This window comes from Garra rufa, chromosome 9 (assembly GCF_049309525.1).
Source record: "Garra rufa chromosome 9, GarRuf1.0, whole genome shotgun sequence".
NCBI lineage: Eukaryota > Metazoa > Chordata > Actinopteri > Cypriniformes > Cyprinidae > Garra > Garra rufa.
In genome coordinates this window covers 50,202,970-50,230,490 of record NC_133369.1, presented here as the reverse complement: position 1 = coordinate 50,230,490, position 27,521 = coordinate 50,202,970, and the positions used below count along the sequence as shown (strand labels likewise).

The following is a 27,521-nucleotide window of genomic DNA, read 5'->3' as shown; positions in this document are numbered from 1 at the left end:
TTAACTGGTATTGCCACATGGGCAGTGGTAATGACAGACACAGGTATTAATGAACATCACTGGTCTCCTGATGATCTTGCCCTCAGAACACTGAAACATCACCTGAACTGTTTTAGTGCTGTGAGGGGTGCAGCACCGTCCATCTCTGCACAGCCCACAAAACCGGGGTTTGTAGGCCTCTACACTGGAGCAATTCTTGAAGCTGAAGTAGACTTGACTGCTTCTCCTTGTTGTTGCACACCTGCCGTCCCTCTACAGATACAATAGCAACATTATATTACAAAGTTTTTACTGTAGGCAAAAATTGGATGGTTAATTTTGAGCATAATATAACCAAGTCATAATACACCCCACATTCAGATCAAAAACTAAAAATGATGTTTGCCATAAATCCTATGTCTGTTGTCACCGCCCCACCATCAACCTAATACTTTAAATATGTCCAGTTTTACTTTTGAGTTTGTTTGTATTTCTTTCTAAATTTTCTAATGATAATTCTAAAGTAAAATCAGCATAACATAAGGCAGTGCAACAAATGCTACTATTATGTATATACAGATGTCACAATTTCAACATTTTTAAAGTAGTGATAAAACTGAAGTAGCAATCTTTTTTTTCTATCTACTTCAAACTTAAACCTACATAAATCTTAGAACTTCAAACCGTAAGCTATCAAAACTACTTATTTTTTTATCTAGTTAGTATTTTGAAGCATGAACCAAACATGTAATTGACAGTATTGAAGCTGGTAAGCAGTGTTATGGAAAAATCCAAGTGCTGACATACTGTTGTGGTTCTGTTACGGAAGCAGACCAAACAAGAGAGGTGAGTGATAAGTATAACAATGTTTATTATCAGCAGAGCGTTGTGGATAAGATGATGTGCAGAACCAGGTAAGTATAAACAGTCCAGGTATGATATTCGATGACTAGAGATGAATACTGAAGACAGATCCTTTCCTTTCCAGGAACGACGGGAGGAGGACTCCGACCCACACACACACACACACCGTTGGTGATAGCCAGACAGGCTTATGGCTGACCACCGCTGACTGGAACAGAGAACAGACTTCGTACTGGAACAGATGAGACAACAGGTAAGTTTCAACAGGTAAATAGCGAGGTAAGTATGTCTTAGAGGTTTGTGAACTCGACAGAGAAACACAATGAGTCCGCTTCGTGCAAACGAGCCCGGACACTGAGTGAGGTGTGTGGTGTGCTTATATGTGGTGCTGGTGATTGGATTCAGGTGCGTCTGATTAGTAATCAGGTGACTGTGATCGTTGAGTGAGTGAGGGAGTAGAACCTGGCCAATCCGTGACATTACCCCCCTCCCCAGGGCCCGCTCCTGAGGGCCGAGGCCTCCGACGTCGTGGTGGTCTACCTCGTCCTCGAGGGGCTGGACATTCAGGATGGTTACGATGGAATTCCTCCATGAGGGCTGGATCTAGAATGTCAACTCTGGGTACCCACAACCTCTCCTCTGGTCCGTAGCCTTCCCAGTCGACGAGATACTCCAGACTACCACCACGACGTCGGGACAGAAGGATTTCTCAGACCGAGTAGATGGATCCCTCTTCCAGGACCAAGGGGGGAGGGAGTTCCTCTTCCTGACCAGGTTCTGTGGAGGGAATTACAGGTGGGTGAAAGGGTTTTAGTAAAGAGACGTGAAATGTGGGGTGGATACGGTACTGTGGTGGTAATTGGAGTCTGTAGGTGACGGGGTTGACCTGTTCCACGATGGTGAAGGGGCCAACAAACCTGGGACTCAATTTCTTCGAGGGCAGGCGCAGACGGATGTCTCTTGTGGAGAGCCAGACTTTCTGCCCAGGAGTGTATGTGGGACCGGGAATCCTCTTCTTATCAGCAGTGGATTTGGTTCTGCGCACTGCCCTTTGAAGATGATGGTGAGCCTCGTCCCAGACTCTCTCGCTCTCCCGGAACCAGTAATCCACTGCGGGCACCTGTGATGGTTCGCCATTCCAGGGGAAGAGAGGTGGTTGGAAGCCGAGCACACACTGGAATGGCGTGAGTCCTGTGGTGGGTTGCCGCAGTGAATTTTGGGCGTATTCTGCCCAACCCAGGAACTGGTTCCAGGAGTCCTGGTGACCATGACAGAATGTCCGGAGGAACCGCCCCACCTCCTGGATTTTCCTCTCCGTCTGCCCGTTGGTCTCAGGGTGGTATCCAGAGGAGAGGCTAACGGTCACACCTAGGAGTTTGAGAAAAGACTTCCACACCCGTGAAATAAACTGTGGACCCCTGTCTGAGACAATGTCTTCCGGAATGCCATAGTACCTAAAGACTTTGTTGAAGAGCAGTTCGGCAGACTCTAGGGCTGTGGGAAGACCTTTCAGAGGTATCAGTCGGCAGAATTTTGAAAATCGATCAACTATAACAAAGATGCAGGTGTTACCGTCAGATGAGGGGAGATCTGTCATGAAGTCAACTCCCAGGTGTGACCAGGGGCGGTTCGGCACAGGCAAGGGATGGAGTTTCCCAGCAGGCAGATGACGTGGACTCTTGGACATTGCACACTCCTTACATCCCTGGACATACCTCCTCACATCCCTTGCCATGTGCGGCCACCAGAAGCGGTCCGTCAGCAGCGAGAGAGTGTTGTTGGCCCCTGGATGTCCAGTGCCCAGAGAGGTATGTGTTGAATGGATTAGATCTACCCGCTGGGTCCTAGGGATGAATCTGCGACCAGGTGGACAGCCCGGCGGAGATCTGGGTTCCGGAGTGGCGACAGCTGGCGGGTTGGTCCATTCAATGGGTTGAACGATGATGTTTTCGGGGATTATGGTCGTGGGTGTGTCAGGCAAGTCGTGAGAATCATGGATGCGAGACAGAGCATCAGCTCGGGTATTCTTGGATCCTGGCCGGTAGGTTATGGTGAAGTTGAATCGGGAAAAGAACAGGGACCATCTTGCCTGACGGGGACAGAGCCGTTTGGCGTCTCGGAGGTACTGTAGGTTCTTGTGATCTGTTATCACCTGGAACGTGTGGTTGGATCCCTCTAACCAATGTCGCCACTCCTCCAGAGCGAGCTTGATGGCAAGGAGCTCGCGGTTGCCGATGTCATAGTTCCTCTCCGCAGGGCTGAGCTTCCGGGAATAGTAGGCACAGGGATGAAGCAATGGAGGAGTACCATGATGTTGTGACAGAATACCTCCCACGCCGGTAGTAGAAGCGTCTACCTCTACCACGAAAGGGAGATCAGGGTCAGGATGGGTTAGAAGAGGTGCCTGTGTAAATGCTTCCTTGAGGTTATGGAAGGCTGCGGCCGAGTCAGGGTTCCAGAGTAGGGTTCGTGGTTTTCCTTTGAGTAGACTGGTAAGTGGAGCAGTGATGATGCTGTAGTTCTTGATAAACCGGCGGTAGAAATTGGCGAAACCTAAGAAACGTTGAAGCTCTTTGATAGTGGTGGGTTCTGGCCAGGATACAACTGCAGATACCTTCCTCTCGTCCATACGAACCCCCTTCTGGTCGATGACGTATCCAAGGAAGTGTACTGCTGGTAGGTGAAATGAACATTTTTCCGCCTTGAGATACAGGTGATGATCCCGTAATCTTTGAAGGACCTCCGCAACGTGGAGGCGATGTTCGGCCTCACTCCGGGAGTAAATCAGGATATCGTCTATGTAGACAACGACAAAGTGGTGCAGAAACTCCCGGAGTACCTCGTGAATGAAGTTCTGAAATACGGAGGGGGCGTTGACCAAACCATAGGGCATGACCAAATACTCGTAGTGGCCAGTAGGGGTCACGAAGGCAGTCTTCCACTCGTCCCCCTCACGTATCCTCACGAGGTTGTACGCGCTGCGGAAGTCCAACTTCGTAAACACCCTGGCAGTGCGTAGTTGTTCGAGGGCCGCAGGGACGAGAGGAAGGGGATACCGGAACTTGATGGTGCCTTGATTGAGTATGCGGTAATCGATGCATGGCCGCAGCCCTCCATCCTTCTTTGCCACGAAGAAAAAACTGGATGCTGCGGGTGATGTTGATGGTCGGATGTAACCCTGATCGAGAGCCTCCTGTATGTACTCCTCCATTGCCTTGGTCTCCGGAAGCGACAGCGGGTAGATCTTACCTCTGGGCATTGGAGCATCCGGAACTAGGTCAATGGCACAGTCCCATGGCCGATGTGGAGGTAGCTGGGAAGCTCTCTTGGGGCAGAAGACGTCTTGAAACGACGAGTAAATGGCAGGAATCTGGACTGACTGCTTCTCAACAGGACTTTCGACGGAGGTGACGTTGACAGGTAGTATCTTGTGTCTAGGACGTGGAAGATCTGGGAAACATTGGTTGGTACATTCTTTTCCCCATTTTATCACCTCTCCTGTGCCCCAAGAGAGGATGGGATCATGCTTCACCAGCCACGGGCGCCCCAAGATGATGTCCATAGTAGCTCCCTCCAGAACCAGAAACTGAATCTCCTCACGGTGCAAAACTCCAATCTGTAGGATGATGGGTTCACTTTTCCGGTGAATACGGGTCCGTGAGCTGATCCGGTTAGTTATCGGTTGAATCTGGTAGATGGTGGTTGAGGCTTGGGTGCGTAGCTGGAGCTGGCGACAGAGGGTGTTAGAGATGAAGTTTCCCGCTGACCCGGAGTCGATGAGGGCTGCGACTGTAACACAGGAAGTGTGGGTGGTTAACTGAACATTGGTAGTCAGAGGATGCATGTTATCCAATTCAGAACATATTACACTCACCAAAGATCGTATAGGACGCAGAGGACAGTTGAGTCGTACGTGTCCCGCAGCCCCACAGTACATGCAAAGACCCCGGGTCAGCCTTCTCTGTCGCTCAGCTGCAGAGATTTTTCCTGATTCCAGGATCATTGGTTCTGGTTCTGGAGGGCTGGTGGATGTAACTGGTCGGAGGAGTGCAGTAGTGGCGGACTGGTCTTGGTAGGATTTTAGACGATCTGAACAACGAAGTGACTGCTGAATGAACTTCTCCAATCCCATGGAATCGTCCAAAGCAGCTAACTGCATCCGGAGATTGGGTTCTAGGCCGAGCCGGTACGTGGTCAGTAACGATCGCTCATTCCATCCGCTGGCAGCGGCCAAAGTGCGGAAACGCAGGGAGTAATCTTGTGTCGTCATACTTCCCTGCTTTAGATGATACAATTGCTCTCCTGCGGATACTTCTGCATCAGAACGTCCGAAAACCTCTTTAAAATGAGCGACGAAAGCCTGGATCGAATGGGTTGCCGGCCCGGCCTGTTGATATAACGTGTCCGCCCATTTGAGAGCTGGTCCGGTAAGCAGAGACGTGATGAAGGCTATTTTTGAAGAATCTGTGGGATAGAGAGCAGGTTGCATTGTGAATATCAATGAACATTGTAACAGGAATCCGCTGCACTCCTCCGCCCCGCCAGAGTAGGGCGCTGGTCGGGCCATGGGACTGGAAGGGACGTTCACGGGAGCCGAAGAAGTGCTGGGTGCCGGTGGTGCGGTGGGATGAGCTGAAGTTGGAGTGGTGGCATGACTAGCCAACAACACCTTCCTGAGCGAATCCACCAGCTCTTGAAACGGGTCCCGATTGCTCATGCTGATACTGTGTTGGTCCGGGCTAACTGTTACGGAAGCAGACCAAACAAGAGAGGTGAGTGATAAGTATAACAATGTTTATTATCAGCAGAGCGTTGTGGATAAGATGATGTGCAGAACCAGGTAAGTATAAACAGTCCAGGTATGATATTCGATGACTAGAGATGAATACTGAAGACAGATCCTTTCCTTTCCAGGAACGACGGGAGGAGGACTCCGACCCACACACACACACACACCGTTGGTGATAGCCAGACAGGCTTATGGCTGACCACCGCTGACTGGAACAGAGAACAGACTTCGTACTGGAACAGATGAGACAACAGGTAAGTTTCAACAGGTAAATAGCGAGGTAAGTATGTCTTAGAGGTTTGTGAACTCGACAGAGAAACACAATGAGTCCGCTTCGTGCAAACGAGCCCGGACACTGAGTGAGGTGTGTGGTGTGCTTATATGTGGTGCTGGTGATTGGATTCAGGTGCGTCTGATTAGTAATCAGGTGACTGTGATCGTTGAGTGAGTGAGGGAGTAGAACCTGGCCAATCCGTGACAGGTTCTCTGCGTGTTCATGTTTTCACAGGGTCTCATCATACAAAGTCTGCTCTGCTTGATCATCTGACAGTGCTGATTTTTATTAGTCACTCTGGTGGACATTCCCATACCACAGCTTTTTGAGCAGGCACTCCATTCTGTGGTATGCTCAATACAGTTCACTCTGGAGTCAAAGCCCACTGTATCTTCTTGCCTGTAGGCTGTCATGACAAAGTAGACGAAAATTAAATGTGTCTGAGAAGTACAAATTATCATAATGTAAAAAGCAATAGTTCTTATTTGAGATGGTGTGTCAAACAAAAAGGATTTCAGGGTCTCTCTTTAGAGTTGTAAACACTTCTGACATATTCAGAAAAAGCCATTAAAGTTGCCAAGTGGAATTTGCATACCCTCCCACCTTAAAAGAAAAGGGGGTTGTGATTTATACTGCCAAACTCCAAAAAGAACAAAACAGTAGTATAACAAAATTATATTCAAGTAGTGCATACAACTTGTGCACTACATACTAACAAATTTTTTTTCAAACTTGTTGCATTACGATTAGTGGCATGCAATAACCAATGGTGACTAAATGTCCTATTTTTGAACTAAACACAAGTGCCAATCAGTGCTACGGCAGAGGAAAAGACTATCAGGATTAAAGAAGGTTAAAGTCATACATTTTTTTAATACACAAAGCGATCATATGACTTCAGACATCGCATAGCCCTTTTTGTTTCATGGGAGAACCAAAATAGTATGTAAATAATGACAATTTTCATTTCTAGGTGAATTATTGCTACAATAAAAATAAATTTGTCTTTGTTTCTTTTTTTGTGTGTAGTATTATATACAAGGTTTTTTTTTTTTTTTTTTTTTTTTTTTTTATGCTAGTAGTGAATGTGACAATATTATACCAAGCATATAACACATAACAAAAACAAAAAAGCAAACAAACAAACAAAAAACAAAACAAGTAAGGAAAATGACAATATTTAGATAAAGAAGCAATTTCAACATATATACTGATATCTAATATTACAAGTGTATTCATATAACAGTGTATGTATTCATGTGTCTGTGAACATTATGATCATGTGTGTATGCAAATGTATGCGCATGTGAGCCAGTTATTGCATCTTGGGGTGGGAGAGGTAGCACATAATTGAAATAATATCTACCAGATTATTAACAAATATAATAATAATAATAGTAATAACAATATAAAAAATAAAATAAAAAAAGAAGCCATTAGAGATATCACATATTATTAGCAATAATAATAACCATAATACCTATAATAATAATAATAATAATAATAATAATAATAATAATGTCAATAATAATAATAATAATAATAATAATAATAACAAGTTGAAGATTTAGAGAGATTTGGAAAGGGTGGAGGACAATGAGGAAGGCAAGTAAAATTAACAATTGTATTGAATTATAACAAAAAAGAAAAAGAAAAAAAAGAATAAATAATACTACTACTACTAATAATAATAATTATAACAATAATAGTAATTTTTAGGCTTGCCTCTGATCCCTCCATGGCCACCACATGCCACGTCTCATCATTAGTGCTGGAGAAGAATGCAACAGGGCCCAAAGGCCCCCCCCACCCATCCCTCAAATCCCCAGCCATCCTTAGTCAGCATCTACATGCCTCACCTTCCTTATATGTTTGTAATTTTCTATACATTAATTTTTATTTATTTTATTTTTTTTCCCCCTTTTCTAATTAAGTGTGTAGATGTGTAGAGGATTCTATGTTTCAGCTGGTTTGTGATGCATTAAAAAGGTGAGACATTAAGGCAGCCCAGGCCAAAGACCTGACCCACCCACACAGCCCACCTACCCTATGTATGTGTATATATTTACACATTTTTACATAAATTCTAAGTTGAGCATTTTAATAGGTGTGTATGTATTTCAGCTAATAAGTGATGCATTAAAATAGTGAGAGATGCAGGCCAGAACCAGCCAGGGAAAGAGGTCCCTGAGGCGCAAGCTCAGGTTGAAAAGGTGGAGGGACACATGCCCCCAGCCCCCACCCACGCACCCACCCATATTTCAACTTCACCACATCAGTTATGGACCTGTATGCTGTAGCCCTCCAGAGACCAGAGGCCAAGAATAAAAAAAATAAATAAATAAAATAAAATTATATATATACACATATACACACACAAATAATAATAATAATAATAATAATAATAATAATAATAATAATAATGGGGGGGGGCATATGTATACACATACATACATACATATTCATACACACATACCTGCACACATATACATATAACTATAAATAGGTTAACCTTGCTGTTGTCCTCCACCCTTCCCAAAAACACTCAAATATTAATATTCAAATTAACACAAAAAGGTGATGATGCTTTGTAGTGGTAGGTCTCAGACAAAGAAGGTCAGCAGATTTATGACTGTTGGATGGTAAGGAGAGATGACCAAAAGGGGTGTAATTCTTCTGTATTACTGTAAAATGAACTAGATAGATTTTCTATTGAAATATAATCAATTAATAGATTTTTCCAGGATGCGATGTGTATGGAATTTCTAGATTTCCAGTTCATGAGGATAGTTTTCTTGGCGATAGCTAGTGCCACTAGGAGTAACTGACTGTTTATGTTATTTAAACTGATTACAGATATATCGCCTAGTAAACAGAGTGATGGAGAAATTGGGATGTGACATCCCATAGTGATGGATAGTGATTTAATGACATTTTCCCAAAAAATTTTAATTGGAGTACAATACCATAGGGCGTGTATATATGTGTCTGGGTTGTTTTGGGTGCAATGTGAACATGTTTCTGAGGTGAATCCCATTTTAAACAATTTTTGTCCGGTTAGGTGAGATCTGTGAAGTACCTTGTACTGTATAAATTGCAAGTTGGGATTTTTTGTCATGAAATAGATATTTTTGCAAATCTGTGTCCAGAAATCGGCATCAGGAGTGATAGATAGGTCTGATTCCCATTTCGTATTTGGTAAACTTATTGTGTTGTCTGATTTTATTATTATTTTATATATTTTGGAGAGAAGCTTTTTTGAGGATGATATATTAATTAATTCCAAAATCGATAGTGAAAGTTCAAGATTAACAGTCCGAATATTGATTTTTGATTGGATAGATGATTTGAGTTGAAGATATTCCAGAAAACTATTACTCCTGATGCCGTATCTCTGGACCAAGTATGAAAAGGAAGCCAGATTATTACTATGAAAGATGTGTTGAAGTTGTGTGATGCCCTTCTCAGCCCATGTGCGCATGTTAAGTGGCTTTTTATTAATTGTAAAATCTGGGTTATTCCAAATGGGGGTGAATTTAGATGATGCAAGTGGAGTATTTGTAAACTGGTGAAATTTCCACCAGGCTGTCAGAGCAGTTGCAATAGTTGGTGATTTAAAACAGGAGTGTTTTTTGATTGTCTGACTCAAAAACGGTAAATCTGTAGTGCTAATGTCTTTACAAATTGTTTGCTCAATATCTAGCCATGTGTAATCTGATGTGTTTGTGTGAATCCATTTATATATATATTGAAACTGATTAGCCAGAAAGTAGTGGTAGAAATGTGGTGCTTCCAATCCTCCTTGTGTTTTTTGGTTTCTGTAGAGTAGTCAATTTAACTCTTGGGGTCTTATTTTTCCAGTAAAATTTGGTAATGATTGAGTCCAGAGATTTAAACCAGATGAGGGTGGGTTGTATTGGAATCATTGAGAATAAGTAGTTTAGTTTAGGGAGTATAGTCATTTTAATTGCTGATATTCTGCCCATAATGGATAGTGGTGAGTTCATCCAGCGTTGAAGATCGTCATTTATTTTGTTGAGTAATGGGGTGAAATTAAGACTAACTAGGTCTGACAGCCTAGGGGAAATATTAATACCTAAATATGTGATGTGGTTGGTGCAGAGAGGGATAGGTGATGTTTGGGATGTCACATCCAAACTTTTATGATTTAAAGAAAGAATAGATGATTTATTCCAGTTCACTGAGTATTCAGAAATATGAGAGAATGAATCAATAAGCTTAATTGTTTCTTGTAATGATGATGGAGGATCTTGTAAATATAGTAGTGTCATCTGCGTAAAGGCTGACTTTGTGCTGTATGTTTAATGTTTGAATTCCTTTAATGTTACTGTTTTGACGGATGGCTGCTGCCAGAGGTTCAATAAAAATGGTGAATAATGAGGGGAAGAGTGGGCATCCTTGTCTAGTACCCCGGTGTAGTGTGAAGCTACGTGATGTTAGTCCATTGGTGATAACAGTGGCTGAAGGTGAAGTATATAAAATTTTGATCCAATTAATGAATGACTCCCCAAAACCAAACCTCTCTAATGTGGAAAACAAGAACTTCCAGTTTACCCTATAAAAAGCCTTCTCTGCCTCCAAAGTGACTATGATGGTTTTTTCTTTATGACTTGAAGAATAATGCATTAAGTTGAATAGTCTGCGTGTATTGGTGGATGCTAATCTTCCTTTAATGAAACCGGTTTGATCTGGATGTATTATAGATGACATGACCTTTTCGATTCTGTAGGTTAATACTTTGGTGATGATTTTAATGTCAGCATTGATCAGAGAGATGGGACGATAGCTTGATGGTAATTTGGGATCTTTATTTGGTTTGAGGAGAAGTGAAATTGTAGCTGTATTCATACTTGTTGGTAGTTTTAATTTTTGTTGTGACTCTTTAACATTCTGAAAAAGAGTGGTGATAAAGTGGACCAAAAGTGTTTGTAAAATTCAGCAGGGAATCCATCAGGACCTGGTGCTTTATTATTAGGCATATGTTGTAATGCTGTATAAAGTTCATGTTGTGTTATGGGTGATTCAAGGCTGTTTTTTTGGTGTTCATTCAGTTGTGGCAGGTTGATACTATTAAGAAAAGAGTTGATGTCATTCTGATTTGGGTCTTTTTCTGCTGAGTATAATTTGCTGTAGAAATTTTGAAAGATATGATTGATTTCATCAGGTGAGTTGGTAGTTCCCTTTCGGGAACTCTACACTGCGTCATCAACGCTCTGGGGAATGCCATTGGCGAACCCGGCTCTGAATCAGTCTTCAACCAATAGGATGACGGGAGTGACGTCACCGGGGGCGGTGACGTAGGCGACCAGGAAGTATATAAGCATGTGCGTTTCAAACCGGCTTCAGCTTTTGTCATTCAGCGAAGCGCTCTGTGTCTGTCTGTCTGTTTCATTCCACTGTTTTTCTGTGCCAGTTTGCACAACTTTTATTTGAGTGGATATGTTACCAACCAAAAAAAAAAAAAAAAAAAGGGGGAAAGTAATTCAGCGGTTTAGCAGCTTCACAGACAGCGTGTCCCTCCCTGCCAAGCAGAGAAGCGTCTGTTGGTGGGGATACACGCAGTCTGTGTGTGGCTGTGTGGGTGCGGAGCACGCTCAGTCAGCCCTTGAGGGGGCTGGCTGTTTGCAGTGTGAAAGCGCGCTTTCCACTGCACGTACTCCATTCTCGGAACACTCTCTTTGAGGAGAGAGTGTTCACCAGCGTTCTTCGCGGGTCTGGCCCCGCTTCCGCAAAAAAATGGGCGGAGCGGCAGCCGCACTCGAGCGATTACGCAGCTCGATCTGTTAAAGGGATGGAGACGGGTAATCCCCTATCTCCTCCCTCGCATAGCAGATCGGATGATCTTCTACTGGGTGAGGAAGCCCGCGTTGCGGTTCTTCCTACCAGAAAGAGGTCTCAACGTTTCTCTTGTCTTCCTCCGAGGAGGTTGATGTGGAGAACGTTGTCAAAAGTATTTAACCGCCCCCCGATTGCCTCAATGTTAGGAGCTTTGGAAGTACTGAATAAAGCGATGAGCCGTAGGAAAGCAAACTATTTGTTTTCTTCGGACTAAGTCTGCACTTCCAAAAAGGAGCCTTTTTGTTTTTTCCCAATCTACACAGTTAAAAAGAAAATCACTGTTTAGATCGGAAAAATCCAGTTTTACCCGCTCTTCACCCATTTTTTTGAATAGTTTGCTATTAATAATGCGGGCTGAATGAGCACGGGTATAAGATGGTGCCGGGGGTTGAACAGACGCTTACCAGCTATCTGTCACCCAGTCTGGCATCATCACTGGAAGCTCCGTCTTTGCTTTCCAGGCCACATGTATATAATACAAGCCTGATGTGCAAAAGTACACGTGCCGGATGCTGTACGGGAGCAGTAACCGGTCGTGTATCAGCTCCTTACATAAAAGGCTCTTAATGGAGCGTTGCAGTCCTTTATTCCTCCGGTAATACCTAGAGGACGGGGTTAGCAACACTCCTGACCGGGGGCTTCGAACTAAAGCCCGATCTGAGGGTCGTGCTTCAGTCTGAGAGGTCCTTGGCTAAGACAGTGAGATCTGTCAGCCAACCCTGCCAGTGTAGCAAGGCGCGGCAATCTCCCGCGAACATTATTCTCTAGTCGTTCCGCCCGGAAAACGTAGCAGAGCTAGAGAGTTCGCTACCCCCATGGGGGTCCTCAGAGGAATTAATTCAGATGCTTCCTGCCAGTGAGCTGCTACAGAGCTCTGAATTAAAAACTCTAGGTAGTACCAGAACCAGTCTGAGACTGATTCCCTTAGTAGGATTTCGAGCAGCATGAAAACTACTGCTGAATATATCTACGTGGGACCTGCATATGGGGCGTTTTTATTACTACTGCCCAGAGCAGGGTCTGGTTATCGATGGAGGGACAACTGGCAGCCAATTGCTGGTTTGGAAGCCCGCTAGGCGGTACTTCCTCCAGCAAATGGCCCTCAGTGCTCCGTTTATCCTCCTCTGAGGAGGTGGATAAGGAGAGCGTCACCGACGTTCCGTTCCCTCAATCGCCCGCACTTGCATCTGCAATGCAGGTGTCTCCTGCCGGTTCACCGTTACAGGGCAACGAGCTGTAAGCTCAGGGCAAAATAGAGGCCAGTCTCGAGAGGCTGGTACCCTCAGTAGAACTTCTGGCAGCGTTATTACGACTGCCGACAGTATCTACGTGGGTCCTGCATACTGTGAAGAAGGGTTACTATATCTAAAGAACCCTCCTTCAACGCGGGGCTTCCACCGAGGTGGGCTCCGAGCAGGCTCTGGACAGGGACCATCGAGGTGGTCCCTCTTCATGAAGGATGGGGGGCTACGGCCCTTCCTAGATCTCAGACAGTTGAATCTTTCAGTCAGAGTAACTGAAGTTCAGACTGGCGGTTACGTCATAAATCAGGTCCGAGGACGAATTTGTCACGATAGATCCCCCCCCCCCCCCCCCGAACTCTCACAGAGGGTGTGGATGCGGCTCTGGCTCCTCCATGATTCCAGAGCATCCATATACTCGACCACTATAAGCCGGGCAGCATCGAGGTGCTGCTCTCGCTCACATGAAAGAACTGGGGTTGAGACTCAACGCCAAGGAAAGTGTGCTGTCTCCATTACAGAGAACCACTTATCTAGGTGTCGTATGGGATTCGACCACGATGCAGGCACGGTTGTCTCCTGCTCGGATCGAGTCGATCCTTACTGCAGCAAATGCGGTCAAGCTAGGCCTGTCAGTCACTGTCAAACAGTTTCAAGTACTGTTAGATCTTATGGCAGCAGCAGCCAACGTGATACCTTTTGGCCTGCTGCACATGAGGCCGCTACAGTGGTGGCTCAAGACCAAGGGATTTTCCCCCGAGGGGGAAATTCATTCCGCAAGTTCAAGGTCACGCGGCAATGCCTACGTGCCCTGGACATGTGGAGGAAATCTTGGTGTTTTATGAGAGCAGACGTCCTGTCGAGGCAGGGGCCAAGGCCCGGGGATGTATGCTTCACCCATAATGAGTGAAGCAGAGTTAGAGAGTGTCTGGCCAGATTCAGAGGACTCATTTGCGACTCATGAGACATCGCAATGACCCCTCTGGTGCTCTCTACTGCTTCCAGCTCCTGCGGGACTGGATGCTATGGCACAGACATGGCCGAGGCCTCGTCTGTACGCCCTTCCCCCCGATCGTTCTACTCCCTGGAGTTTTTGAGGGTGACCCCTGAGGGGGCACATCTCATGGAGACCGGTCTCTCAACCGAGGTTGCTGAGACCATCCTTTTTACTCCAGAGCTCCCTCTATGAGGAAGTCCTATGGCCTTAAGGGAAAGTGGTTTACTGCGTGGTGTAACCAGCACCAAATATGACTCAGCTTACTGCCCAGTTGGTACAGTACTGAAGTCGCTGCAGTCTCGCTTCCCGCAGGGTTGACCCACTCCACCCAAAAGGTGTTCGTGGTGGAATTATTGGCCTTCCACACCCCTTTTCGGTGCTTGTCAGTGGTTAGAGTCCCCTGGGTCATATGCTTTCCTCCAACAGTGCACCTGATCAAGAGCAGACGCCCGGCTGAGGCCCGGGGTATGGACTTCACCCCGTAGGGTGAGGCAGATATGGAGAGCGTTCGACCAGGCTCAGGTGGACCTCTTTGCGACTCATCAGATATCGCAAGGTCCCCTCTGGTTCTCTCTAGTGCCTCCAGCTCCGCTGGGGCTGGACGCTATGGTACAGACCTGGCCGAGGCTTCGTCTGTACGCTTTCCCCCGATCGCTCTGCTCCCAGGAGTTCTAGAAAGAGTGCGCCGGTACGGAGTCAGTCTACTACTAGTAGCCCCTTACTGGCCGGCCCGAGTATGGTTCTCGGACATTATTTCCCTCCTCGACGGCTCTCCGTGGGAGATTCCGGTCAGGAAGGACCTTCTTTCTCAGGCTGGGGGCGCAATCTGCCACCCCCACCCAGAGAAGTAGAAACTGTGGGTGTGGCCTCTGAGGGGGCACACCGCATAGACAGTGGTCTCTCAGCTGAGGTTGTTGAGACCCTCCTTCACTCTAGAGCTCCCTCTACAAGGAAACTTTATGGCCTTAAGTGGAAGGTTTTCACGTCATGGTGTGAAGAGCGACACGCTGACCCAGTTCACTGCCCGATTGGTACAGTGCTGGAGTTTTTGTGGTCTCGCCTCTCCACAGGGCTAGCCCACTCCACCCTGAAGGTTTACGTGGCGGCATTATCGGCCTTCCACACCCCTCTTGGTGGCGTGTCAGTGGGCGAGAACCCCTTGGTCATACGTTTCCTTCGTGGTGCACTCAGGATAAGGCCTCGGGTAATACCCAGAACTCCTTCTTGGAATCTCGCTGTGGTCCTTGAAGCCCTCTCTCGGCCTCCATTTGAGCCCATTGAGGAGATTTCAGATCGCTTCCTTACAATTAAGACGGCGCTGCTGTTGGCTCTTACTTCTCTGAGGAGAGTAGGAGACCTTCAGGCCCTCTCAGTGGCCCCTTCATATATCGACTTTGCGCCCGGTTTGGCCAAAGCGTTCCTCTACCCTAGACCAGGGTACGTACCGAAGGTCCCAACAGCAGTACCACAGCCAGTCACCCTACAGGCCTTTTATCCTCCTCCATTCGTGGAGAACGACCATCGGAAGTATAACTGCATGTGTCCAGTGCGAGCACTGGACACATACGTCCACAGCCCTGTGGCGAAAGTCAGAGCAATTGCTAGTTTGTTACGGTCCCCCTAAGAGGGGGCTCCCGGCAACTAAGCATACTATCAGTAGATGGATTGTAGATGCAATAACTACTGCTTATGAGTCCTCTGGCCTCCCATCACCGATGGGCGTCAAGGCTCACTCAACTCGAGGCATGGCTGCCTCCAAAGCTCTGCTAGCAGGTGTCCCCATTCAGGACATCTGCAGTGCGGCGGGTTGGTCCACCCCTTTGACCTTTGTAAAGTTCTATGAACTAGACCTAAGAGCTACGAGCTCGGCTGTCCTGAGCTGACAGCGAAGGCGCTATCCCTCGTGAGCCCGAGGGCCAAGGTAGATGTTCCCTCTTGCGCTGGGTGCTCCCCAGGCAGAGATGTAATTCCACTCGCGTCCTGGCAGTTTTCCAGGCGGAGTTAATTTAGTGTTCTGGCCAGAGTTTCCAGACACTTCTCGGGTCCCTGTTGTCCGGGTGCGCCCCGACAAAGGGATTACCCTTCCTCGTGTGCCTGAGGGCCGAGGATGCTTTTTAGTCTGGCTGGTCACCAGACGGAGGCCTATCACCTCGGGGCCTGAGGGCCGAGGTGGATAACTCTCCCTCTTCGCTGGGTGCTCCCCAGGCAGAGATGTTATTCCGCTTGCGTCCTGGCAAATTTCCCAGGCGAAGCAACCGAGCGTCCTGGCATACTCCCCAGGCGCTACCTGCCCCTCTACGTCTGGCTGGTCCCCAGACTGAGGTAGACACTCTCCTCGTGAGCCCGAGGGCCGAGGCAGATCATATCCCTCTTCGCTGGGTACTCCCAGGCAGAGATGTAATCCCACTCGCGTCCTGGCAGTTTTCCAGGCGGAGCTAATTCAGTCCCTCTCGTGCTGGCTGTTCCCCAGACAGAGTTTGGACTACTTTCCTCGAGCGCCTGAGGGCCGAGGTTCTTGCTATGATTCCTCTTGCGCTGGGCACTCCCCAGGCAGAGATGTAATTCTACTCGCGTCCTGGCTGTTTCCAGGCGGAGCTATTTCCCGTGCTCTGGCCAGAGTTTCCAGGCACTAATTGCATCCCTCTTGATCCGGGTGCGCCCCGACAAAGGATTGCCCTCTCCTTGTGTGCCCGAGGGCCAAGGAGGACCCGTCTCTGGCTGGTGACCAGACTAGGGTGTATGACCTAACCTCGTGGGCTCAAGAGCCGAGGTTTACTCAATCCCTCTTCGCTGGGTACGTCCCAGGCAGAGATGTAATCCCGCTTGCGTCCTGGCACTCTTCCCAGGCGAAGCAACCTAGCGTTCTGGCATACTCCCCAGACGCTACCTGTCCCTCTACGTCTGGCTGGTCCCCAGACGGAGGTAGACACTTTCCTCGTGAGCCCGAGGGCCGAGGCGGATCATATCCCTCTTCGCTGGGTACTCCCAGGCAGAGATGTAATCCCGCTCGCGTCCTGGCAGTTTTCCAGGCGGAGCTAATTTAGTCCCTCTCGTGCTGGCTGTTCCCCAGACAGAGTTTGGACTACTCTCCTCGAGTGCCTGAGGGCCGAGGTACTTGTTATGTTCCCTCTCGCGCTGGGTGCTCCCCAGGCAGAGATGTCATCCCACTCACGTCCTGGCAGTTTTCCAGGCGGAGTTCTTCTGGTCCCTCTTTTGCTGGTGTCCCCAGACAGAGCGACCACTTTCCTCGCGAGCCCGAGGGCCGAGGTATATGCCACTTCCCTCTCGCTCCGGCACTATTCCCGGACGGAGGTGTAATACTTCTCCTGTCCTGGCAGTTTCCCAGGCGGAGAACCGTCAGTGCTCCTGCAGGTAAGTATCAACGAGCACTGCCCTCTGATTCCGGGCTGGTCCCCCGGACAGAGGTGTACTGCCTCTCTTGCCCTGGTAACCCCAGGCAGAGAGCTTTTCCTGGCTTGATCCACCAGAAGCAGCGCTTCCCTTTTTTCTTCCCAGACAAACACCACTGGGCAGGAATTTGGAATTCTGGAGACGTGGGCATATCGTTCCCCAGAGCGTTGATGACGCAGTGTAGAGTTCCCGAAAGGTTACGTATGTAACCCTGGTTCCCTGAGGGAACGAGACACTGCGTCATGGGCCATAATTCCCGCATTCCTACCGCGCATCGCTTCATTCCTGGAAGCTGAAGCCGGTTTGAAACGCACATGCTTATATACTTCCTGGTCGCCTACGTCACCGCCCCCGGTGACGTCACTCCCGTCATCCTATTGGTTGAAGACTGATTCAGAGCCGGGTTCGCCAATGGCATTCCCCAGAGCGTTGATGACGCAGTGTCTCGTTCCCTCAGGGAACCAGGGTTACATACGTAACCTGAGACGATTTCCCTGCTGAGTCTGTAATAACTGAAATGGTTGCTTTTTCCTTGTTTCGTTTAAGTTGATTTGCCAAATATTTACCAGATTTGTTACTATGATGAAATTCTTCTTGTCTAAGCCTATGAATCAGGAATTGAGTGTGTTTGTTAATTATTGCATTTAGTTTTAATTTGTATTGTCTTAATTTGTTTTGTGTTTCTTCTGTTGGATTATTTATATTGATATTTTGAAGTTGTTTGATTTTTTGTTCCAATTCTGCTTCTTGTTCTTTTCCTTTTTTTTTTTTTTGTAAACGGAATATGAAATAATTTTTCCTCTAAGTACTGCTTTTCCTGTTTCCCACAAAAGAGAGGGAGATGATTCAGAGATGTCATTCATTTCTAGAAAGAATGCCCACTCCCTTTTAAAATAGCTGTCAAAATCTGGATCTTTCAGGAGAGATATGTTAAACCGCCATCTGGTAATAGGGTTATGAGGCGCAGTTCTATTCCATTTTAATGTTACTGGGGCATGGTCACTAATAACAATAGGATGGATCTTTGATTCCGAAATATTTGATATGAGAGAATTACTAGTGAGAAAAAAATCAATACGGGAATATGAGTGATGGACTGGTGAGAAAAACGAATATTCTTTAGCATTTGGATTTTGTAAACGCCAACTATCGCCAAGACCAAAATCACTCATGAACTGTTTTATGGTTTCTGCTGATTGCCAAATGCGTCTATTACTTGAATTATTAGAGCGGTCTATTGCTGGGTTAAGAACTGTATTGAAATCCCCTGCTATTATGACTGGAGAGTTAGAAAGATTTGAAATGGTGGAAAAGAAGTTTTGAAAAAATGATGGGTCGTCTGTGTTTGGGCCATATAGATTGCCAATTGTAACTGGGCTATTATTGATTGAGATGTTTATGATAATAAATCGTCCCTCTGGGTCTATAACAGTGGTATTATGAACAAATGGGATTTTCTTATTTATCAAAATGCATACTCCTCTTTGTTTTGTATTGTAGTGAGCTGAGAATAACTGATTGCATTCGGATGATTTAATTTTATCTTGATCTGACTCTGATAGATGTGTTTCTTGTAAAAGGCATATGTCAGCTTGTAGTTTATTTAAATGATTCAAGACTTTGACCTTCTTTGCATGAGAGCCAATTCCACGGATATTCCAGTTTAGAAAATTGATAGAAGACATGTTATGAAAGTGAAATGTATATTACTGTAAAGATGTATGAGTGGTGTGTGCAGCTGTGTGTGTATATATTTATGGAATCATGACCATGTGTACATGTGTGTGCATAACATTTTGATGTTGTTGACAGGCTAATGTAATTGAAAAAACCCAAATGACAGTGTGTATGTAGCAAAACAACAACAACAACAACAGCAAAACAGAAACCATTAAATAAAGACATAGTGTATGACAAGGTAAATAGGTTCGGGGGGTATTGGGGAGTAAGGTAAGGATGGATTATTTGTGAATTCACGTTCATAAGTTATTTGCTAATTCTGGAATGGGGATAAGAGAAAAAAAAAGGAGAGAAAAAAAATCAGAAAAGCCAGGGAGGTAATGCCTCTGTCGCGATATAACTGTCCATTTATGTAAAGTCTGTCCACAGAGATGATTGCCTTTTTTCCTTCATTCATCATTTGTTTTCTGATTGGGAAGAGGTGTTTGCGACGTTCCAGTATGTCCTTTTGGTATTGATCATTAAGTCCGTAGTTTGTGCCTTTGAGTTGTTTTCCTTGCCTCTGAACCAGTTCCTATTCGAAGGGAACTCTCACTGCGTCCTCTAAGGGGCGCTTTGGGGAACGCTGCAGCGTGACTCGTGTCTGAAGAATACATAGAAAAACTACATGAAATGGCCGGCGACAGCGTATGATGTCACCGCGGCGCGCACGTCGCTGCCGCTGCGTCACTACCGGGCGACCATAACATAAAAGAGGCGCCCGTGCAACGCAATACATCTTCGCTGTCTTCAGCTATCTCTTTGTCTAGGAGTGCATCTATTCTCTCATTGGAGACCTGCGTGTGACGTGTGTGGTAATTTGATACCCACACTTTCACACTACCCGAACTATGAGGGGATAAGGCAAGCAACATTAGCTCTTGAGAGAGTAGAATGCAATCGGTGCATTCATTGCTTGGTTTTACGAGAGGCACGCTCTCATACCCACTTGCACGACTCTCAGCTACGTGAGTGTGGTAAATTTCAGCACGTTCAGCTCCCGAGGGAACTAATGGGCTTATGGCGAAAACGCATTCGCAAAGGAGGGAGGTGAGTTTCTCTGTTCCTCATTTTGCATGATTGTGTCTGCCTCTCGTGGCATTAACAAACGCATTCGCGGCGTCATCAGTGGCTCCTTGCTTGCCTTATTCCTGAGGGAATTTGGCGCCTAAGCGGAGTTATGTTTAGTTCCCACGGGAGCCGAATATGTGCTGCGCGTCGCGATTGTGGAGTTAATTTACCGCCAAAAAAAAAAAAAAAAAATGGGGGATTTCCTGAGACTAGTTCAGCCATGATTATGGCAGAACAGTCTTACTAACTGCAGCTGTCTGAGGCTAGCTGTGTGTTAATGCTCCCCCCTTTAGGGTATTGGAAGCTTTCGGTCAGTTTTTCACCTTGGTTGGTCCTTCCTACACACAGATACCTGAGGATGTCTGTGTGTTGGTTTTCTGAATGCTCCCCTTTGGAGGCTGTTTTCAAAAGGACTAACCAGAGGTCTTTCACTGATCTGTTAGTTTTCCAGGCTCATTGGCCTTTCTGGATTTATGTGGCTATGGACTAGGTAGATCACTGCCTTTAAGTCCTTCATTCCATGAAGGCCCAGGCCAGATTTTAACTCCTTAAACAGGGTTTGTTTAAGTTAGAGTTAAATGCAGGTCACTTTGGGTGAGTACGATCCATTTTTCTTTTTAACAAAAGAAAAAGGAACTTCATACTGTCTCAGGCCTGTGTGTTGTGTTTTTGCTTCTCAGAGAAAAATGACAAGTCTACGGTGGATGCTCCCCCTCTGATCCTACGGATTATGGTTACGGCAGTGTTCATCCTCTCCACGCCACAGGCTGTGCGGTAAACCACCCTTACAGCATATGTTAGACATAGGACTTATGTCCTCTTCAAGGTAAGCTCCCTAAGTTTCTTTCTTAGGATTGCCCTTGGCATGTTTAACGCTGTCCTTTGCAGGCCTGTTCTGAGAATCCCTCTAACCTGCTCCGGGGAATTTATGTCCCGTTAAGGCAGGAACATAAATCCACCTGGACGGGGGTCTGTCGATCCCCCTGTTAGTTTAAAAAAAAAAAACGAAGGCAGGGTCAGTTCGACCGAGGTAGTACCCCCCTTTCCGCGGGAAGGGTTTATTCAGAGTACCGTTTCTCGCTAACAGAGCCAGGTTTCCTCCCGGTTCATCTGGGTTTAGGGCCTGTCCTTCTTGTCCAGGCTGATTCTCACTCTTCAGGCCTCACGCACGAGCTGGGCTCTCCCCTTTCCGAGGAAAGGGTCCCCAATGAGCGCCCCCTCGCCAGGACGGGCGTTCCTCCCTGGCCTTCAGGGTTAGGAGTTTGTCCTCATGACTTACAAGATGTTATTCTGGATCTGTTTTTGTGTGTTGTGTTTATTCCTTAGGAAGGAATATTTATAATTCAACGAAGCACCCCTCCCTCCGGTCGTATGGTGGTGCTTGTCTTCCAACACTTCGATCCAGAAGGGACAGCCTACAGAACAGGTTTCCCCCCTTTCAGTGGTTAAACGTGGGAGTTTTTCCCTTCACCCAGGTAAGCGTCTTAAAAATTCATTTTAGGATTGCCCTAGCATGTTTAACTCTGTTGCAGATAGCCTGTGTACGAGAATCCCCTTCGTGTCCTCTCCTAAGTGAACTACAGGATTCTGTTGGACCCTGTTTAGGTAACCCAGAGGAAACTTCCTCTTTTAGCATCTGGTTTCCATGGAGACAGAGCTGTTGAGATAGGAGTTCACTTGAATAGGAGTGCTGGCAGGCCACTCCCCTTTTTTACAATACGCCTGAGGGCGGGGGTAGTGTATGCTGCAGACTCGAGCAACTAAAGGATGCTCCCTTTTCTGCGGAAAAAGGTTTAAATTGAGCACCACCTGGTGGCGTCACTCTGTGACTCATCTCAAGCTTCATTCTAGCCTGAGGGCCAGGGTAATGCTTGATGTAGAATCTACACCCAGGTTGACGGATGCCTCCCTCTCTGTGGAAGGGCTTGAGCATCTTTCGGTGTTAAAACACCTCAGAAAGCTGGCACCTTAGGGTCGATTCTCGCTCCTCAGGCCTCATTTCACTTCCCTTTCCGAGGAAAGGTTTTACGAAGTGTTAAACCATAGGATGGTTTTTCCCCCTGACCTCAGGGTTAGGAAGCTGTCCTTATATTTAATTCCGGAGCTACCCAGAATTCTTTAAGGCAAACCAAACAGTGCTCCCCTTTCTGAGGAAAGGGTCTCTTAGAGCTTAAGAACTCACGTTCCTCCCTGTGCGCAGGGTTTTTGGAACTGACCTTATAGCTCCCCTAAGTTTAGGGTTCCCTTCAGAGCACCATCTCAGGGTGGAAAGTTTTCCTCCCTTCCTGGGGAGGGAATCTACCCTGGGTAGACTCTGAGAGTGACTACCTTCTACAAGGATGTTGGCGTGCCCCCCTTTTCCTAAGGGTTCACTGAATCAGAAGCACCACTTCTTGGTGGCCGAGTTTCTTCCCTGTGCGTTAGGGTAAGGAGTTTGGCCTTCATACTTCAGGTTTTACTCTTCAGCCTTGGATTCTGGATGAATGCTCCCCTCTACGAAGGATAACAGTGAGAGCATTCACTCCTGTTGGGCTACGCAGCTCCCCTTCTTTGGAAGGGTCCCCTTGAGCGCCAACCCACCTTCGTGAGATTGCCAGACCTTTATAAGGTCATGTGGACCGGGCTGTGCACGCCCCCCCCATTTTTATTAAGGGTTCCCTGAGAGAAGTGCCCCTTCTGGAGAACGATCCTCCCTGTGGATCAGGGTTAGGAATTTGTCCTCTACTATCGTCCACTACTACAGGATGGTCTCAGCTCCATGTTTTATCTCTGTTGACAGATAGCTTGTGAGCCTCTGTCCAGAGTAGGGTGTAGCATGGCAATCCCCTCACCGTGAGGGTTATTCCCTTTTTTTTCATCTCTTCAGACGGCATGGAGCTGATAGTGAAACCCCCTGGGAAAACACTCTCCTTAAACCCGATCATCTCGGTAAGCGTCCCACGCTATGCCTGGGTGTCTTTCTTAAAATCCACAAGAGTGGTAAGTGCACATACACATGGGGCACTTCTAATAAATCCACGTGTTGGTAGGTTCCCACCAAGTTTTGGGTTCCTCCTTAAAAACCCTTTATGGTATGGGTTACGCGTCTTGCCTCGTTCCCATTTATTGGAGTTGGCTTACAACCCCGGTTCCCTGGGTTCAACTCTTTAGATATCACTGCTGATGTCTGCTGACCATCCACTATCAAGGCGTGCCACTACTAGTGGCCCTTTGAACGGACCCAGGACAGGTTTACTGCCCTCATATGGGAGCCAGTTCCTGAGGGAACTAGGCCCGATGTTGCGGTAGTTCCTCGTTCTGACAAGTCTAAGTTTACTTCGAAACTTAGCCGTTTCCCTCAGAAGGAATTACTCTAATTCCAAGCCTAGAGCTGTGCCCTGGGTTCTAACCCAGTCCAGGTAAGTGGGTAACAGTTCAGGCCTCTGGCCGTGGGGGATAACGTTTTGACAGCCATCACCACGTCCTAGTAGGGGCAATTCCTCTCAGAATTGTTGCTTAGTGCTCGCTGGAATAGCATGCACTCCCCTCAGCATGGTAGCGTGGGTATATCCGTTCCCCAAAGCGCCCTCTAGAGGACGCAGTGAGAGTTCCCTTCGAAAGGGAACGTCTCAAGGTTACGTATGTAACCTCAGTTCCCTGAGAATAGGGAACGAGACACTGCTTCCTCTAGACTTTTTCGCCATACTTTGGACGATAGCTTCAGACATTGAAGATGTATTGCGTGGCACGGGCGCCTCTTTTATGTTATGGTCGCCCGGTAGTGACGCAGCGGCAGCGACGTGCGCGCCGCGGTGACGTCATACGCTGTCGCCGGCCATTTCATGTAGTTTTTCTATGTATTCTTCAGACACGAGTCACGCTGCAGCGTTGCCCAAAGCGCCCTCTAGAGGACGCAGTGTCTCGTTCCCTATTCTCAGGGAACTGAGGTTACATACGTAACCTTGAGACGTTCTTTTTGTTTATAATGTTCGAATTTTGCGATGATTGGACGTGGGCGATTGTTATTGTTTTGAGATCTGATCCGATGCACGCGGTGAAAAGTGATGTTCTGTACAGTATTGGCTGGTAGTTTGAGTTGTTTAATCATGAAGTCCTTTACTGATTTTTCGGGATCGTCTGGGGATTGTTCCGGGATGCCTGTAAAAACTAAATTGTCCCTCATGCTACGTGATTGTAAGTCCAGAATGCTTTCTTTCATAGCTTTGTTTTGTGAAACAACGGAGGTGAGTTCGGCTGTAAGAGTGTGAACGGAGTCCTTTAAAAAGTTATTTTCCTTGGTGAGAGTGTCTATCTGTTCTTGACTAAATTCTAGACTGTGCCGTAGTTCTTGAAAATCCTTGTGTATTACTTCTATAAGCGCGATCCTTGCATCAAGTCCGGAAAGTTTATTTTCAATGGAGAGTAAAATGTTGCTTACCTCAGTACAGCACGGTGGTTTTGGTGATGTGGATGGTGTTGTACCTGTGCTGGAAAGTGAACTGGGACGAGGTCTCTTGTAGTTCAGAGTGAGGTTGCCTTTACTTTTTTTGTTGTCATCTGCGTTATCCTTATTCATGGTGCTGTAAAGTTTGTTATAGTGCGTGTCGATGAATTCCTCAAGGTAATCCAGGTTGCAAAAACGTTATGGTCCGGTTTTGAAACGGGTTGCAAATACGATATAGACCGGTATTGAAAACGGGAGAGAGAGAAAAAAAAATACAAAATACAAAAAAAAAAAAAAAAAAGAAATGAGAAAAAGTTGTTTACTGAATGTCTAGCAGCAGTGAGCCGCCATCTTAGATTATGCACCCGATCTCGTTGATTCTCGCGTTACTCAGCCGTCTTTGTTTCTAAGTGTGTATATATATGGGTGACTTGTCTAACTGTGCTACTCACCAGCCATTGCAAATCCACCGAGTGCACTGATCTCAGTCTGAGGATCACAGACCCATTTTTCACAACATTCTCCTGGAACTTGGATCTTTTGTGGAAAGGGGCAATCAGGCCCTGGAAGCATTACATCCAGGTTACAGCGTGGCACACATCCAATCTGTCCATCCTTACAGTTGCAGTGATATTTACAGCTCGGAAAAAACTTCTCTCCATTTTGATAGACAGTACAATTTAATAGGCAGACATCTCCCTCATGAGCTGTTTGCAGAGAAAAAAAGCAAGAGCTATATGAACATGCAAACATCCTGTATGATGGAGGAACAGAATTCACCAATAGAATTTCAATAGAATTTATAATGTTATTGTAATATTTGCATTGAATATGAAGTGGGCCCCACAGATCTCTGTACCCTTTGCACTCCGCTACCCTTTTCCTCCCACTAGCAATGCCCCTGCATCGTTAAGTTGAAGCACTAAGACCCAGTCCTTTATATCTAGGAGATTAAGTCTGACATCGCAAGTCAACATTTCTGGGTCCAATTGCTCCATCAGTCCCCAAAAGGCATGTTAGTGGAAACCTTGTGCCCTGTCCCAAACTGCACCCCAAAGCCTTGTGGTCTTTCTCACAGTCCACAGCTAGTTTAGTTTCGCCTTCAAGATTTAAAAAAAAAAAAAAAATGTTTATAATAATATATGTCATTGTTACAAAGGATTGCATGAACCAGTCCAGTAGAGGTCGCTAACGGACTGCTATAACATACGACCTCAAAGACTAACACGTTAGAGGACTATTTAGTTGAGCGAAGTGACGGGTAGGACGAGTGTAGTGTTGCTAGTTGTTGCTTTGGTGGATTTGTGCATGAAACAAACAGTGAGTAGATAAATGTTGACATGTTATAAATTTACTGAGACGAAAAGAGTGGGTTGTAATATTATTCACGTTATTTACCGTTTACTAAGTTACTACTCTGTGACCTCCGTGATTCTAGGATGACACAGCACTTTCCATTTACCGTTAGTTTGACATGTATGCTGTTATTGTAGCAAATATTACATTTGCATTCTGAATATTGTTTAATATCTACATCTTTATATTACGTCAGTCTTTACGAATGGTTATTTGCTGCTATCGTTTATATTTCATGCAACGTGTGACACAGTTTGTGGCCTAAACATATAGTTGACGATAGTTTTACTCCTTGGAGTATATTGCTGCCAATGTATAAATACTGTTATCCATTACAGACGAAATTTAATAACTATTGAAGTGTATGGATCATATTAATCATACAGTACTGTGCATTTAAATGATGGATGACTGATTGAAATTTACTAAGAATAGTGCTATTGTTGTATCTTTCTGTAGAAACCACATCTCTATCCACCTGTTGCCTATATGAAGCAAGTGTGAAATGAAGAAACTGTTGATGATAAGCAAGCCTCATGCATTCTAACCGATGCACCACAGTGATCATCACTTTAAACTGGCAACATCATTGAATACTTCATTACAGTCATTCCACCAGTTCTATTTTAATATTCTGCTTATATTGCCATATTTTACAAAAATTAGTAAAACAGTACTTTTTAAAAAAACATAATAGCACAATGTGACAGTGTGAAACACAGAGAAACACAAACCTACACACACACCGGTCCTCCTGTGCGCACCACTGGTGTAATCGCACCTAAGACCCTTTCGTTTGTCGCAGGGATTGGTTTAAGAGCAGAGTTGACCGCGCTGCCTGGCGCACACCTCACAAGTCATCCAGAATTATGCGCACACTGGGAGCGCAAATTGGAGGTTTAGAGGGACAGTTACAGTGAACGGGACATCAGAGCGCAGACAGTCAACTGTGACGAGCAGTCACGGTTGTATTAAATTTCATGAAATATAAGTGAAATATACAGTACTAACATGTTATGCTAGTAAAGCATAAACCATAATGTTGCATACCTGTGCACAGATGACAGCAAAGGATTTTTTCAGCATACTGTTTGATATATTTTTCCTTTGGATTCTTGTGATATTACAAACTACAAAATTGTCGTCTCTGTTCTTTCTTTTGTGGAGGAATCTAAACAGATCAGTGGGTAAATGGGGAGCTAACAGAAGAAAAAGACGACACATACCCCTGTTGTCAAGAACCATCAGGCTGCTGATTGGAAAATGAACTTTACAGTCACATTCTTTTGCCCAAGCCCAAACATTGCAAGGTATCTCTCGACCAATCCTGCTGGACACAGATGGTGCTGGACACAAATGATTAATTTCTTTCTTTGATGGCTTTGATTTTCAAATTGCTATATAAGGCTATATATACAGTATACTTGCTACTGACTAAATATTACTTCTTGAATGGTAGCTAAGAATGTCAATATATTACCATATATAAAGTGTGTGTGTTTTTTTTTTTAATTAATAATTTTTTTTTATTACGTTTT

The 27,521-nt window shown here is 45.8% G+C and overlaps 1 protein-coding gene across 1 annotated transcript; it reads right to left on the bottom strand.

Moving 5' to 3' along the window:
• LOC141343290 (CCN family member 3-like) lies at positions 1 to 26,911 on the bottom strand (the record flags this gene model as incomplete). The annotated part of the gene is given in 5 exon segments (XM_073847884.1): positions 1 to 250; positions 6,096 to 6,312; positions 25,080 to 25,334; positions 26,718 to 26,839; positions 26,841 to 26,911. Coding segments are annotated over 5 exon segments (915 nt in total), but the record flags the coding sequence as incomplete, so codon positions are not given.
• Between the last annotated feature and the right edge of the window lie 610 nt (positions 26,912 to 27,521).